Here is a 16,847-nt window from a genome sequence, read left to right on the forward strand (position 1 = left end):
ATTATTATTATTATATCAATCACTCCACCGCTTTGTCCAAAGCGGCAGATCACTAGGAGTCAAATTCAAGTAAAATCTGACGTATGAGAACAAGAAACGATTTTTGGTGGTGCTGAGCGGCAACATTGGTTTTCATAGTCATACCGATGCCACTCAGTGGCATGCAGCACTGCTTGCAGAAAAGTACAAGCAGCATGAGGAAGCATCATGCCGCTCAGCGGTAAGCAGCAGAAAGTATGAAACCAGCATTACCTCTTCAATTGTGCATGTTACAGACCAAAAGACACACAGCTGGCATGCTCGCTGCCAACCACACTTTGTACTTGCTATACAAGGGGGGGCACAGTCCCACGGACTGAGGCAGTTCTTGTAAAGGCTCTTATTCATTTGCTAAATTCTTTTCAAAGCATTGATTTTACCTGCTTTGATGGCATACTTGAAGAGACTGCCATTGCATCATCAATAATAATACATAGAAAAACTTTGGCAGCACAATTGCACTTGTCCATATTACATAAAGCACTAATAATAATCAAAAGCACTTTCTAAAAACATTGATTATAACTCAAATGAGCAAAATGAGGACAAATTCAAGCAATATCATTTTCAAAATCTTGGCAGTGAGAAGGAACTTTTTATCAAAAATTATATAACACATAATTTGAACATTACACCAGCCTATACCTCACAGAGCTGCCAACATTTGAATCTTGAAAAAAGGGAGATTTCCTGTTGCAATCAGGGAGATTTGTCAAAATGTGTACATCTTAATGGATGAAACCATTTCCTTTTCAGGGAGATGACCAAAAATTAAGGGTTCTGAAGGTTTAAAAGTAGGGAGTCTCCTGCGAAAAGAGGGAGAGTTGGCAGCTCTGACCTCATAAACTACTTTCAATATATTATCCTGATTTTGCTCAATTTGCAAGTCAGATAATAATTGTAATAACATGAGTTGCCTCTAACTAAGTAATATTTTATATGCAATTGTTTTCTTTCTCAATGTTTAACATAGGGGTCGTCATCAGGTCAGTCTATGACAAGGATCTGTGGGTCTCATTGCACTTCTTGGAGAGCTTCTGCAATTTTCAATCATGATTGTCCTTCTCTCTCCACCTCACTGATACACATCTAAAACTTACTGTCAATCCTGCTTACCCATCCAGCCTGCCAAGACATATGACATTACCTGTGTGGCATGTGGATGATGTGCCAGTGTGTGGCCCTCACCTCAGTATTCATTGGTGATTGCATAGATCTGGAATGCAGTTCCAACAATCAACCTGACTTTTTTGACTTCAAAGTTCTTAGAAAAACACGACATTAGGTAATTATATTTCATAAATAAAATGCCAACATTCGGGTGGGTTTTCTGTCTTCAAAACGTGTAGCTGTCCTTTTCAAATGTACACTATTTAGTAGTAGTCAATACTCATAAGCTTCCATATGCATAACTGTGGTTACCACTTGCTGTCCTTTTCAAGTGTACACGATTTAGTAGTAGTCAATACTCATAAACTTCCATATGCATAACTGTGGTTACCACATGCTGTCCTTTTCAAGTGTACACGATTTAGTAGTAGTCAATACTCATAAGCTTCCATATGCATAACTGTGGTTACCACTTGCTGTCCTTTTCAAGTGTACACGATTTAGTAGTAGTCAATACTCATAAGCTTCCATATGCATAACTGTGGTTACCACTTTCATTCCATGATCCTCTTCCATGCCTACTACCTGTACCATGTGCATGTGAGTCCAACTGTCCAGCAGTTGCCTTGGACTGCCTTATGGGAGCAAGGACGAAATAACCTACACCAAGACCAAGGACTACAGCAAGGAATATGTACATATTGAAGCTCATTATAGCCAACATGAGAAGGTAGCCAGAAAACCGGTAGATCATGTAGAGAAAACTCTGTGCAAAGTGGAACTTGACCCTGCAAAAATTAAAAAGAATGTCACTGTCAGTATAGCACATTCATTCTTTTATCTGAGTGAAATAATTCACATTTTCATCCTTATTTAACCCCCTGCCGATCTAACATTGCCTCTGATTGGTCAATTACATGATATCTTCATTAAAATCACCAATCAGAATGGAGCTTTGCAAATAATTCACCCCAATTGTTTTGCGTGGTGAAATTATTTTAACAATGTTGCTGATTGGTCCAAGTAATAATGAAAACTTCTTTTTGACCAATAGGCAAGTAGTTCTCATGGGGTTAAATCTATATCATAACAAAATGTTTCAAATTACAACATTATGTGAGGAATCTAGTCTTCAAACTTAATTCACATGCCCCAGTCTGTCTGGGAATTCTAGGTGGTCACCCACCCATCTAAAGAACACTACCAGCCCAACATTTGGTGAAGGCACACTGATATGCTTACGACAGATTCTATCTGCAAGTATCAGCTATTACTTTGTTGTTTTCTTATTATTATTCAGAATATATTATTATAGTGTACATATGTTGGAAAATATTGTTGGTGCAAGTTGTTTACCAGTTTTTAAGAGATATATATTGTACTTGCATGACACTGCATTGCACTTGCAATCTGACATTCTTTGCATTGAGAGCATGATATCCTATAGGCATAGATCCTGTGGGGATGGGGATAAATCTCCTCAATATTTGAAAAGGTGGGAGGATGATCAATCCCACAATTTTACACAAATGCATATATTTTATATATTTTTAAAAAACCTGGTATTTGGGCTTTAAAGTTGCAGATTTTCATGTACTTGTATTCCATTTAATTTTAGGAGAGTCCAGGAAATTTATTCTGGGCATGAAAGACACCCTATTCACTCTGCTTCATCGACTTTTACACCATCCCCCGATGTCAAAAAGAAATCTACGCTACTGATGATGATCGCAACCGAGTATATTCAAATTTCACATACTGAAACTGCATCAGTCTATACAAGCTCACGACTTGCATTAACCTGTGTTTGCGGTAATAGGAGGCAGTGAGCAACTACAGTTGTATCATACACCGTACATCAGTCAATACAAGCTCAAGACTTGCATTAACCTGTGTTTGCGGTAATAGGAGGCAGTGAGCCACCCCTTACCTTCTTGTTCTGATTTGCCCAACACTAGTAGGTATTCTAAGAGGAGCCAGCAGTGATGTGGAGGATGACTGTTGGTTGATGGGATCTGACTCTGTTCTTGTTGATTCCAATGCTCTTTTCAATGGATTTAACCTTTGCATCTTGTACACCTTAACTCGAAGTATACCTAGCGCTTCGGTGGTTATGCCTAGTATAAACATGGCTATAATGGCAAATGCCATACCTGAAAAATGGAAAATAAATAAATAAGTACGAAGTTTGTGAGTTACCTTTTCTTCTTGTAGAGTTTAATTCGGAGTATACCTAGTGCTTCGGTGGTTATGCCTAGTAAGAACATGGCTATAATGGCAAATGCCATACCTACAAGATGAAAAGAATTGTGTTACAGTTCAGAAAAAATCAGATGTATTTAGGTGATTGACAATGTGACCATGGGGGGCTTGTGGGATAAACTTGGCAAAATGAATAATAATACCAACTCAAATATCATATGTGACACAATCTACTCCATGAGGGCCAAAGAAGGCATTTTTGACAATTGAGTTATTATTATCTTATATGCTCATTAGGCTGCCATATACTAAAAAACACCAAAGGTCTAGCATACTTAGTTCTAAGGTTTTGTGATATGCAAAATTTGCAGCCTTTGGCTCCCATGGACCAGATTGTGTCACATATGATGAGTTCCTAATGTCAGTTTTCTAGAAGAATATTGTATACAGCATCTACATAAGCCCCACATATGGTGGAGATGATGACTCGATGGAAGTCAGAAATGGAGTGAGGAGCACATGGTCAAATTTGCAAGGGGAATACAATTGAAGAGCTTATTTCCAAACCGTGTTAAGTCCACCCACCTTCAAAATTGAGATTTTGATGAAAATGGGTAGTGAGTAACTAGGGCTATCCAGCAATGTGTTTGTTTTTTCCCAAAATTAGTCAAGTACCGAAATATTGACACACAAAGTATCGATTTTTTCCCAAAAGCGTGTTAAGTCCAATCCAGTTTTGTAGCAAACTGTGTTAAGTCCACGAACAATGCCCTTGTGGGCAGCTTGTAGGCAAGTAGCACGGCATAGGGCTTCCAATAGTTAATCGCCAATGTTCTTGTTTGGTCCTGAGACTAGTATACATGAATTTGGTCTGCATAAAAAGTTGTTGTTGTTGTTTTTGTTTTATATTAGTAGGCTTAGTTTGTATGGGATTTCTGAAATATTTGATAGATACCTCCAGAAAGACATGAATAGGGTTGGAAGTGGGAGATCGAGAGGCTGTGATGGTAGAATTAATGTTAGAGGATGGTGGTAGAGTTAGTTTTTGATATTATTATTTTGTATGATTATCAAAATGTGCTACTAAATTCAAGGTATAATTTTAAAGTTAAAGGTATAAAAAACTTAGGATTTAAAACTTACGACTGTCAATATGAGATTAGGGTGGCAGCATGGGGGGGGAAATATTTGTGATAATGTGTTAAAACAAGTGGATATTTCAGGTCATCACTTATTGTCAGTGAAATGATGTTTATTTAATTCTGAGAAATGCAATTCAACTAAGTTTTGAATTTTGAACTATTTTAAACGTCGAATTTTGGTAAAAATGGGCAGCAGGAGGGGTTCGAGATGCAAGGTGTTTTGTGGCAAAATTGTGTTTTATAGTAGAGAGAATCACGTTTTGTATGTTTCTAATAAATTTGTTATCTTTTAAGACTAGTTTGAGAAAAATATGGTTAGTTCTGTGTTACAGATACTATGTTTTGTGTCAAAATGTGTTAAGTCCATGCCAGAAATTGCGTTTTGTGTCAAAACGTGTTAAGTCCATGCTATTTTTAAAACAAATTAATTCATTAAAAAAAATCAAAAGTCTCTAGATTTTAACTTAACATGTTTTTATGGTCCTATTTATGTCGCCTTCACTTCACTGTAATTTTATAGAAATCGAACTTTTTTCATTGCCATAAAGAAAATTCCTGATTTTCTTCAAAGTGAATCTTGTGGACTTAACACGGTTTGGAAATAAGCTCTTCAATTGTGAATGTAGGCATGTTTTAACATGCTAGGCTACATTCACATATTTTAATATAACGTACCTTAAAAGAACACCTTTTAATATATCTTAAGGTGGTACTACACCCCTGGCCAATTTTGTGCCTATTTTTGCATTTTTCTCAAAAATTACAGCGCATTGGTGACAAGTAAGATATAACATGTATATTATTGGGGCAAGGACTACAACTACTGCACTAAAATTTTATTTCAGCACAGACAACAGTTGTGGAGTTACAGTAAAAATGAGGGAAAACCAATATTTGATCAATAAATCAATAACTACTTCTCTTGAGTCACTGAAATTCCAGTGTAGTAACTGGATTCCTTACCCTTATAATATACATAACTTTTGTTACCAGTGTTTTATTAGTTTTTGAGAAAAATGCAAAAAAATAGGCACAAATTTATAAAGGGGTGTAGTACCACCTTTTCAGCATTGCTGCGCTGTCAGCTAAACACCCATAGTTTTGTCCGATTATAGTAAGAATTCCAATTGAATGAACGCAGCTTTCAACAACTGTACTCGATACAACCGCGATCGTATATCGCGTATTTCAAACTACAACGCGAAAGCACGACCTTGGATACAATGCTAACCAATCATGAGTGCGTTGGCATGGTTGGATTCACTGCCGCGTTTCTCACGCACAGTCGCACACGCTGGCGTACATCGCGCAGTGTACGCAAAAAATCAATTGGAATTCTTACTATAGATGCTGTGATTTAGATGCTGTCATACAAAGAGTGTTATCCACTCTTTGTGTACCGTATTTTTCTATAGCCCACAAGAGCAATTACACATGTAACTCTAACTTTAGAATAAGAATGTTTGGGTGATGGCCAGGTAGAACACGTACACCATGTGTTACATTGGACCACACCTTACAGTAGTCTACTTACTTTGCCACCAGTATTTACACACATGACTATCCCCATCTGTCCTGTTATTACATGGTGTCCAACCCTCAATATTCCAATTCTCGAACAGAAGGTATTTTAGATATGGTGACGTACCATTAAATGTCATCTGAAACGAAAAAAAGAAATCCTAAGTATTCCTTTATGAGCAAATTATAAGGAAAATATATTGGCTTAGCAAATAATATATTACCACAAGTGCAGGTCTTAAAATTCACAAAGGTCATGGCATCCTTTGCTGTTTGCTGACTTAGCCTTGCTCACTGGTCTTGAAATGAATGCCATTGAGAAAGTGATTTCAGTATATATACAGTCAACTGCCAACTCTTCTGGTTACAACTTATATTATAAAATCCCACATTGGGTTATTTGAAGATTGTCAAAAATCACATATATGATTGATTGATTTAACATGTTTTTTTTATTAAAAAAGCTTTTATATTTATATTTTTCAAACTTTTGATGTGCAATAATTTTATATGTACCAGTGATGAAGTCTAATAAATAAAATAAATAAATAAATAAATAGATTGACTGACTGACAGATGGATGGATGTCACATAAACCTGTTGGTCCCGTGTTCAGGAGGATTCATCCCTGTGCATGTTATTAAGTGTCAGAGCTATTAATAAAGAGAAGGGGACTAGGGGTGTGATTTTGGTAATTTTGTGCCCGGTACCGGCGGATTTTTCGAGCGGGTAACCTGGTGCCTCAAAATTGCAAAAAAAAAATTTTTTTTTTTTTCAAAGTTTTTTTTGGTTTTGTAGTGTCTCTGGACCTAGACCTAAATGCTAGGATCATTCATAGTTGACCAAAAAAAAAAAAATTCAAGATGTTTTGTATTTTAATATGAAAATTGATAATTTGTATTCATGTCATACTCTATTAATGATTTCAAAATACATTGAATTTGAATGCAAATCCGCCGGGTACCAGGGCACAAAATCACACCCCTACATGTAGTCCCCCTTCTCTTTTTTTAATAGCTCTGACACTTAATAACATGCACAGGGATGAATCCTCCTTTTTTTTTTTTTTTTTTAATTTGGTACCGGGCAGGGAATTTCCTGCCGGGTAATAGGATTCTCAGGCGGGACTCGAATTCCGGGACTCACTCACACCCTTAAGGGGGACCATCCCCGATTCTGATATCTGCACTCATCGTCTCTCGGTTCCAGACTTGGGGTTCCAGAGAGTCCTTCCAGGACCGTGACACTCTGCATCTAGTTAGAAGACACATGCACATAACCAAGTACACAGTAAACATACCGGGCTACCTTTGTCATGGCATGTCATCCAGGCATGTCAATTCAATTCAATTCAATCAATGACAATGTCATATGGTCATAAACAAACCAGTTTGACTAGGACATGTTCTCAATATTGTAGGTATGCCAGGTGAATTTAAATTTGCCATCAAATTGCATCATTTTATATATCAAATTAAAGCCCTTGAGTAAAGAAAGCCAAAACTGAAAACCTTTTTGTCATAGCACTTTCCGTGGCAAAGTTACATCTTTTCAAAGATCGACTTTCATCAAAAAGATTCTGCTAGCAAAATTCCCCAAAACAGCATTACGGGGTTGTTTCTAAATCTTAGTCATGTTAGTCTCATCATGGACGCATTTCTAAATAAGATTTAGCAGGGTTTCAAATTCGAGGAGAACCCGAGAACCGGTTCTCCTGAAGGTTCTCGCTGGATTACAACTAGGAGAACCAAAATTGGTTCTCGTAAGCTTCCAAGTCTCAGATCGCATGTTGTGTTATACTATTTTACATTTCTGCAGCAGAAATATGATAGTGCTGGGCGATATATTAATTGTATTCATAAATTATTGCCCTGGTAGTTAATATATCCCTTGTTTCATTCAAGGCAAAAATTAAATCAGTGACAAAGGCAACAGTGGCCGATTGGTCAGATGAACTTAGAACTAGTTTGAGCATTGTTGTGAATGGGTAGTGACTAGTGAAAGCAACATGCATTGTCTGTCAGAAAAACTGCAAAAAATTAAGGTTACTATTTTTAAACATTAATTTTCATCAGGTTCGCCGTCAAATAATAAAGGAGACAAGTAGAAAAAGTGATCCGCCTGGGAATCAGAACCAGGACCTCAGGTTTCTGAGACCTATGCCTTAACCACTTGGCCACGGGAGCTTCATGATTAGGCTGGTGAAATTTGCACGGAAAAACAGTGGCATGATTCCCAGGCGGGATCACTTTTTCTACTTGTCTCCTTTATTATTTTGCGACGGCGAACCTGATGAAAATTAATGTTTATTTATATAATTCCCGTCGATCATGCCACTGTTTTTCCGTGTTACTATTTTTCTCAATATTTTGCAGGAATCAGAAGCCTGGTTTTGATGAGAACCGAAGGTTCTCGTAAAAGCCCTTTGCGAGAACCTAAACAGGTTCCCGCAATTGATTGCGAATTTGAACCCCTGTTCAGTACGTCCATGGTCTCATGATGATAGCAGCTTTTTTAATGGAACTGCTATCAAAACCCCTCTAAAATTCCATGTGTGAGTGTCTCATCACCATAAAAAATCATATATTTGGGTCAAGTGAAGATAAGTATAATAGAAAACATATTTATGTAGGTTTCCTTGACTGACCTGTTCTTGAAAAAAATTGAACTTTCTATGTTAAAGGGGCATTTCGTGATCCACAGCCTCATCCCCCCACTTTTCCCAAAAAAAGGTGAGATTTTTACACCACTGGATACCTCTGGCTACATAATGTTTATGTACCAAATATTTCTTGCAGATTAATTAGTTTAGCAAAAATATCGCTAAATTTGAATTTCGTTCTGGTGCACCAGAACGAAATTACAACACATTGTCTATGGAGCAGTGTAATACACATAATCATGCATAACTCGCTTACATAAAATCGGAATCAACTGAAATTTTGGAAATAAGCTTTTTTTCGTGGATATCTACTGAAACATGTCATTAAAAGAGGATGCTAGGATCATGAAATCCTCCTTTAATATGTATTGTGTATGGTCCCCGGTCTAGGCGAATTTCGCTGACTAGCAAATGTGTTCTTGGATCTTGGATGCTATACCTCCAAATACTCCCTGCAGAAGTTTTAACTGGAGGTGTGATTGAGAGGTCTATTTTTGGAGTCGGGTCCCACGTATACATTCAGCCAGGGCAGACTTGAAAGCTGAATTTGTTTGATGAGTAATGGTGGTGGATGCAGGCAAGTTGTTCCACTCCCTGGTCGTTCGTGGGAAAAATGAGTTGATGAAAGCGCCGGTGTTGGTCTGGTAAATTTGGTATTGGTTGTCGTGTCCTCTTCTGGTCCGTTCTGTCTTTGGGGCGATGTATTTGGTGTGGTCAATGTCCATGATGCCATTCAGGATCTTGTGAAAGCAGGAGATTCTGTTTCTTCTAGTCGGGATTATGCACTTTCAGTTTCTCGCGCGTTTGAACGGGAATTGGATTGCGTACTTTTTCGATGTCTAGTGAGCAAATTTCTTCAATATTTTGAGAAAATGATGTCAAATTTTCTATTCTATATTGTTTGGTAATAATGTCTTTTGCCAATAGTATGTTTAAAGTTGTAATTTTGTGTTTTTGATCGCAAAGATCGGATATTTTCGTTCCGATTCAATTCTGAACCCTTCGCAAGGGTGCCGATTTCGCAGAACTTTGACGATAATTTTGCCTTTTGGACACTAAAATGCATTCGATCCTTAATTTTGTTTCAACCGAGTCTTAAATTAGCAAAGCACAATAAGGTTGGTACCACTTTTATATACATTGATAAAATTTTAAAGATTTTTTTCAAGTTTCTAACCGGCAAGAATCGTTAAGTGTGTATTTCCCATTGACATCCAAAATGGGAAATACGAGTCTGATGGACATAGGAACGGCGTCCATGAGACTCAGCGAGTCTAGTTTCTTCTGCGACGTTCTTGTCTTGAAGTGCAGTGGCAGCCTGTCTAAAGATTTTTTCAGTGCGGTGACACTTGTGTCTCTTCCATACTGGTAACGAATCTAGCTGCAGCATTCTGGACTTTTTTTTGTTACTTGTTGTTACTAAAGGTTTGCCTGGCATACCTAAATATTGGAACTGAAAACAAACACTGACATGACTGACTAGTGCCGTACTATTACGCTGACTTTCGTATTCGGCGAGGAGGACGATTTCGACCTCCTGGTTTGTTTACAAACAGAGAGGTAGACAAAAAACCGTTCCGCGTGTCCAAACACTTAAGTATCAGAAGGATGGTCCACAATAGCGTGATTCACGTAACCTGAATAGGGATTAAAAAGCTGTCACGTAGAACCATGTGCTTCTATTGTCCAATTTGCCATCAAGATTTCATATGGAAACAGTTCAGACCCAGTACAAGATCATGTCAGAAATTAATATTTTGTTCTGGGTCTGATTATTCGGACTAATGACTGACATGATTGACTGACTGTGTACAAACCTGCATAATCATCTGCATCTTTTGCCTCTTTGATTTTCAACTATATTAGAGAAAAATACTTTTAAATCGGACAGGTAAACACACAACGGATATCTTGTTATCAATTTACACCAAACTGTAGCACTCCATCCCTCGCAATACGGTCAAAACATCACATTTTCATCATGATTTTTTGCTCACAACATGCAACATTTCGCAAAAGTGTCACGCGCAGTGTTTTGATTAAGTATTTCTAAATATTCTCTAAACAATCTAAAATTCTGATTATAAAGTATATCACAGTATATTAAAAGTAAACACTATGTACTTGAATAGTAAAAAGACTATTTTTATTATTTCTTCTTTTCATACATCACAACAAGCATGATAATTATTTCAATTAAATTTATTAATTATTTTCTTTTTTTAAACACTTGAATCATATGTTTGATCACATGTTTTGTCATATGACCACATGCGAACATTTACCAGTGGGTGACGGATGTCAATATGTTATTTCCAATGAATTGGGAGAAGAGCCGGGGAGAAGAGACAAACCCTACCTACCCAGTCAAGCAAATTGTACAACTATATTATCACATTTTAATCTTTATGAGGGTTGAGGGGATTAAATCTTTTTGGGGGCTGCTTTTAGGGGCTATCATTTTCTTCGGAGGGGGAGAGTCGGCCTATCGGGCAAAAATGATGACCCACTGAACGGATACACCGCCCCCTAAATAGGCTAAACTTGTATTGAAATCAGTCTTTTTGATAAAAAAAATCTATGCCGGGTCATCTTGTGACTCCCTACATTTTTATCATGACCCCCATCTTTTTCTTTCCAAAAATGTATGACGCCCCCGGTATATTTGGGACCCCTTCCGAAGAAAATGAGACTGAGCCCCCTGCCAACCCAAAAATTTTAAAAAATTTTGGGTTGGCAGGGGGCGGGCGGCACATAGGCTACTGCAGTTACTGTCCGTTTTCCTATACACAATACACAGTGCTCTCACCATTGACGCGTGACCTCTACAAATGATGTACGTTGGAAGAATGGGCACTTTCCTAGTTAACATCACTTTGTGAAAAATAACCAGCCAATATTTTAGCTATTCTCCAAACTTCTAGCAAATATATTTCTCTAACATGACCTAAAATTACAGCTAGGTTAGATGTTCAGAAATAGTCGCACTTTTGTAAAAATATGAGTGAGGGCAAGGCATAGCTAGCCAACTCCCCGTGTTAATTGAATGGAGATTTGACCGAAAATATTGGTATCGGACTGCTCACTTCTGAAGGATGCCACAAAAAAACGGTACAAGCTACATTTTAACTATTCTAAATAGGTTCTAGAAAATATAGTTTTGTAACATGTCCTAAATTTTTAGCTAATTTAGATGTTTGGAGAGGGTCGCACTTTTGTGTTTTAGGAAGGATATGTAAACGACAGATAACACCAAAAATATGAAGAAATTATTTCCAAACCGTGTTAAGTCAACAATCATTATGTTGCTCATTTTGAAGAATGCTGGTTAACAAAAAGCAGGTCTTTGTCTCATTTCGTGAACAAAGGTACACATACCATTGTTTCCTTTCGTTTCCTTTATAATCGGTTACCCGACTGAAGCTATAATACCAGCTTTATTGCGATGTCGCACATTGAAAACAGACACTTGTGCACAACCAGAGAAGATCTGATTTAATCAGTTGAGCTGCTTCAATGAGTGTTATCTTGGTTTAATAGCTTTTAATGGGGTTTAAGTCCTGCAAAGGTCGAGATGAATTCTACTGTAGACATGACTGCATCATGACTCAATTTTAGAAGTGACAGTAGGCCCCTATGTGCCAGTCAAAATAGCCCCCCCCTTTTTTTTTTTTTGAAGTTGAATAAACGCGATGACTCCTTTTGTTAAGTCATACCCGATGACCCTCTTTTTAGGCGCGGCTACATGACCCTCTTTTTTTAGAGTGCAGCTACCCATGACCCTTTTGTCTATGATATAAAAATGCCACAAAATAATGCGGGAACTTTCAAATTCTCTTACTAGTTTCAGCAAATTTGTATTGTAAAATCAACACTATAGAAGTTTGCTCAATTTCTTCGAAATGTTCTGCCTCCTTTTGAAATACAATACAATAAACGGAATTTATATAGCGCCTTAGCATAAGTACGGTTTGAACAAAGCGCTTTACAATGATCTTAAAAGTACAACTTACACTACATCTAATACATGGCTTTAACTTGACACCAAAAAGACATCAATAGCTCACCAAATACTGATAAAATGGTCACAATACCGATTTTTAGATTTTTTTTAAATGGGGGTTTTTGGTAAAAAAATACATTTCTCACCTTTTGATTTACTATTTTCATGAAAAAAAGACATTTTTGTAACCAGAAGATTATAATTGTCTCTAGGCTTATCATACAGAATTGTGTTTTAAGTCACTTAAATATTTAAAAACGTTTGAAAAACCAAAAATTAATAAAAATGATAAAAAACCCATTAAAATGATTTATATAAAATAGATTACAAATAATTAGCATGAAAAGTTGCGTATAGATTTAATTTGACACCAAAAAGACATCAATAGCTCACCAAATACTGAGCAAATGGTCAAAATACCGATTTTTAGAATTTTATTTTAAAATGGAGGTTTTTGGTAAAAAATGCATTTCTCACCTTTAAATGCACTATTATTTTTGAAAAAAAGACATTTTTATAATCAAAAGAATATTGTCTCTTAGGCTAAGCATATACAGAGTTGTGTTCTAAGTCACATTAAAGATTTCAAAGCATTTGAAAAACCAAAAAGTGGTAAAAAAACATGATTTTTGCCCAAGTCTTTTTTCAATGTTACAATTATCTTAGGCCTATATGAAAAAGATTACAAATTGATTGTCATGAACAGTTGCATAGCTTTAATTTGACACCAAAAAGACATCAATAGCTTACCAAATACGGATGAAATAATCAAAATACTAATTTTGAGCATTTTCCTTTTAAAATGGACGTTTTAGTATTAAAAGGAAATTTTCGCCCCCCCATGGCCAGCGCTTTGGCGAGTAAGAAATTGATTTTTGAATTCTGTGAAAAATTCTGAATAAGATAGACCCTGTCAGAATTTTGGAACCCGAGGGGTGATTAAATCGATGCTAGCTGAGGGACTAGGGGGTGTTTAATTTGCACTGTCCGTGAAATTTGACAGTGAAATCAACAAAATAGGGGTACGTATTTTACTGTCTGCAAAATTTGGATAAAAGGGGTACTTGAGAAAACCCAGAAATCTTATGTCAATATTTAGTGTCATTGATAAGGGGTGTTTGAAATTCTGGTCAAAAACGGGGTTGTTTTTGGCCAAATTTTGTCCTCGATTTTGCATGAAAAAGGGGGGTAAATTTGATGAAAAATCATTGCAAAGGGGGCCTTTGAAAGATTTGGTACCGGGATTTGGTAACTCTCATGGTTGTCAACTTTTGTGTTGATTTGGGGGGGCTGGGGGGCTCCACACAGGCACAGGTAGGCATTTTTTCTGGAACATGACAAACTTGCATGATGACATCAGCATATGCCCAACAATTAAACGTGTTCTGTAAAATATTTTGTGTTTGCTGCCTTGCTGGGCGACGTCCGATCGCTTCAGGAAAAGATTAGTTTGCACTATCTACGATGTAAAGTTCAGAAGATATATGATCAATAAAAAGATAGGCCATTGAATTCTAGTTGCTGTGTGACATACTAACCAGACATCGAAAAAAGAAAGTCCATTGGATTCTAGTTCAGTTAGCAGCCTGGACAACCGATTCTTTAGAAATGCTTAGTCGCGCTGAAAGTCGATCGATACATGTTAAAATCAGCACAATTCAGAGATACACCTTTTTGCTATGAAATTAATTTTCTCGGTCAAATATAAAGCAATATTTTTTTTTTTTCTTCAGTAATGTCAGTTTAAAACTTGGTGCTTGGATATACATTTTTTTTACAAATCCTGGTGTTAAAATTAAGCATCAAATTGTGTCTTTTAGTGTGATATTTTTGATTTTTATAGGCCTTCAGTTCGCACGCGAGCTTTTTACGGAATTCATTTTTAGCGTCTCAAACTAATATAGTTTGCTAAAGAAAGATATTTCCCACCTCTGTAAAGCACATCGTGTGGGTCTATATATTATAGTTTTGTTAGAATTTCCGTTTTTATTTTACCCTTTTTCCTTCATACTCCGAAAATGTCTAACTCATTACTTTTATCTCGAGAGCAAGCAACAGAAATAGTCGATATTTCCTTTGTTGTTTATCCAGGTCAATTTTCCATTGAAAGCAAATTGCCAGACCAGCGATTTGGTAGCCCAAATCCCCAATTGAGTGTTCTGGTTAAACATGATCAGTAGGAGCGCTATAGGCCTGGGAATTTCTTTGCTATATTGAAGTTCTAGCAACACTGTAGCCATGCCGGTATTCCTATTAAACCCAGGGATATCGATCCACAATGCTAGTATTAGCCTTAGATTTCACTCGTTGATTTTGAAAAATGGTCAGCCGGCAGTTAAAATAGTGAAATGAAAACGCAAATTCTGACAAAACTATGATATATCGCTCACGGTGATGTGCGTTAGAAAGTTGGGAAAAATCCTTCATTAGCGAACTATCTTACTTTGAAAAGCTAAAAGGTTGATCCAAAAAAAGGCTCGCGGACAGAGTTTAAGCCTATCAAAATCGAAAATCTTACACTAAATGACTAAATTTCACGCCTAAGTTTAACACTAGAATTTGAAAACAATTCCAGTATCAAGCACTACAATTTTTCCTGACATTTACTGAAAAAATGAAAATGATTGCTTTTCATTTGGCCGAGAAAATTAATTTTACATCGAAAAGGTGTAACTAAAAATTTAGCTCATTTCAACACCAAATTCGATCGTTTGTATTGCCTCATTAAATGACTGAGTGAGCCTTGCCAAACAAAAGAATCGGTTGTGCAGGCTGCTAACTGAGTTGCTGTGTGACATACTAACCAGACATCGCAGATAGTGTAAACTATTCTTTCTTCAAAGCTAGACGAACAATTTGTCACAATACGAAATTGAGCAACTTTTACTTTTGACCCTGGTATATACAACACTAGCAAATCGACATAACCCTTTTGTACCCCATAACCTCTTAAGGGTAGACGAGGTGTTGTTGGTCGAAGCGGCCAAAAAAATCGATTTTCATTGTCTAAATCAATACATTATTGAAAAATAACACTTTGATGTTTTGCAAAAGGTCATTCTACAAATCATATGCTTTGGAAACGTGCTTAAGGGTAGACGAGGTATTGTTGGTCGAAGCAACCTAAAAATCGATTTTCATTATCTAGATCAATATATTATTGAAAATTAGCACCTTGATGTTTTGCAAAAGTTCATTCTGCAAATCGTATAATTTGCAAACTTGCTTAATTTATTGTTGTTAAAAAGTTATGTACATTTTACAAAAGTGTTGTTGTTTCAGCCCTTTTTACATCGTAACTCAAGAACCGCAGCACCTATAAAAGTATATCTGTGATATTGTAATTCTTCTACACGCTCTCTATGAATTGAGCAATGCCGTTTTTGCCTAAGCTCACTACCATTCATAAGATGCTGTGAACTACCAAATCACAACAGTTTAAAATAATTAATAACCTTAATATATTGTTATTAATGAGTTATGTACTTTTTGCAAAAGTGTTGTTGTTTCAGCCCTCTTTACAACATAACTCAAGAACCACAGGACCTACAAAATTATATCTGTGATATTTGAATTCTTCTACACACTCGCTAAGGATTGAGCAGTGCAATTTTTGCCAAAGCTCACTACCATTCGCAAGATGCTGTGAACTACCAAATCACAACAGTTCAAGATTGTGTATAGCCTTAAATAGGCCTATAGGTCGTAGATATGTAGGCAGTATCCCGGGGGCAGTATACGTGCAATTTGTCGAATCACAGGCCTATGGTCTACTAAAGTAACAGAGCGTAATGCAACTGAATCGTGAGGGTTGAACGTTTTTAATGGCCATCGCACATAGACATTGGGCAAATGCTAAAAATTACCGAAATTCGAATTAATGATATTTAATTCTGCAATGCCATTATTTTGGCACGCCATCAAAAGGAATGCCCTGCACCCATGTACTCTATACATATCATGCTATACGACAACAGACGAAACAAAGAAAACACTGCATATTTGTGATAATTCATTACTATTTTATTTTCTTAATCTTAATCTTATGACGTTACTTTGGAAAAAATATGTACAACTATTATACACATGTACATCGTTACGTTTGAACTCATAAGTCAAAACTCAAAAAAGTGTAAACAAAATTAATTACATATACGTAGCCTTAAAC

General features: G+C 36.6%; 1 protein-coding gene across 2 annotated transcripts; it reads right to left on the reverse strand.

Annotated features, from left to right (window-relative positions):
- Positions 1-525: 525 nt before the first annotated feature.
- Positions 526-10,701, reverse strand: LOC140138106 (protein SLC31A2-like). 2 transcript variants are annotated; one of them, XR_011856942.1, is made up of 5 exons: positions 10,494-10,701; positions 6,028-6,154; positions 3,080-3,302; positions 878-1,937; positions 526-684 (listed from the first exon to the last, which is right to left on the reverse strand). XR_011856942.1 is itself a non-coding variant. In XM_072160001.1 (4 exons), the coding sequence occupies exons 1-4, from the start codon at positions 10,509-10,511 to the stop codon at positions 1,667-1,669; spliced, it is 639 nt and encodes a 212-aa protein (XP_072016102.1). In that variant the 5' UTR covers positions 10,512-10,701; the 3' UTR covers positions 536-1,666. The 2 variants fall into 2 exon arrangements, 1 of the variants encoding a protein (XP_072016102.1); XM_072160001.1 differs by having other exon boundaries at positions 536-1,937.
- Positions 10,702-16,847: the final 6,146 nt, after the last annotated feature.

The sequence above is a fragment of the Amphiura filiformis genome, chromosome 17 (assembly GCF_039555335.1).
Source record: "Amphiura filiformis chromosome 17, Afil_fr2py, whole genome shotgun sequence".
Classification (NCBI taxonomy): domain Eukaryota; kingdom Metazoa; phylum Echinodermata; class Ophiuroidea; order Amphilepidida; family Amphiuridae; genus Amphiura; species Amphiura filiformis.

Coding starts and splice junctions, on each gene's coding strand:
- LOC140138106 (XM_072160001.1), bottom strand. Junction 3,303..6,027: donor GTGTAAATACTGGTGGCAAA/GTAAGTAGACTA, acceptor TCCATTTTTCAG/GTATGGCATTTGCCATTATA. Junction 1,938..3,079: donor GGGCAAATCAGAACAAGAAG/GTAAGGGGTGGC, acceptor TAATTTTTGCAG/GGTCAAGTTCCACTTTGCAC.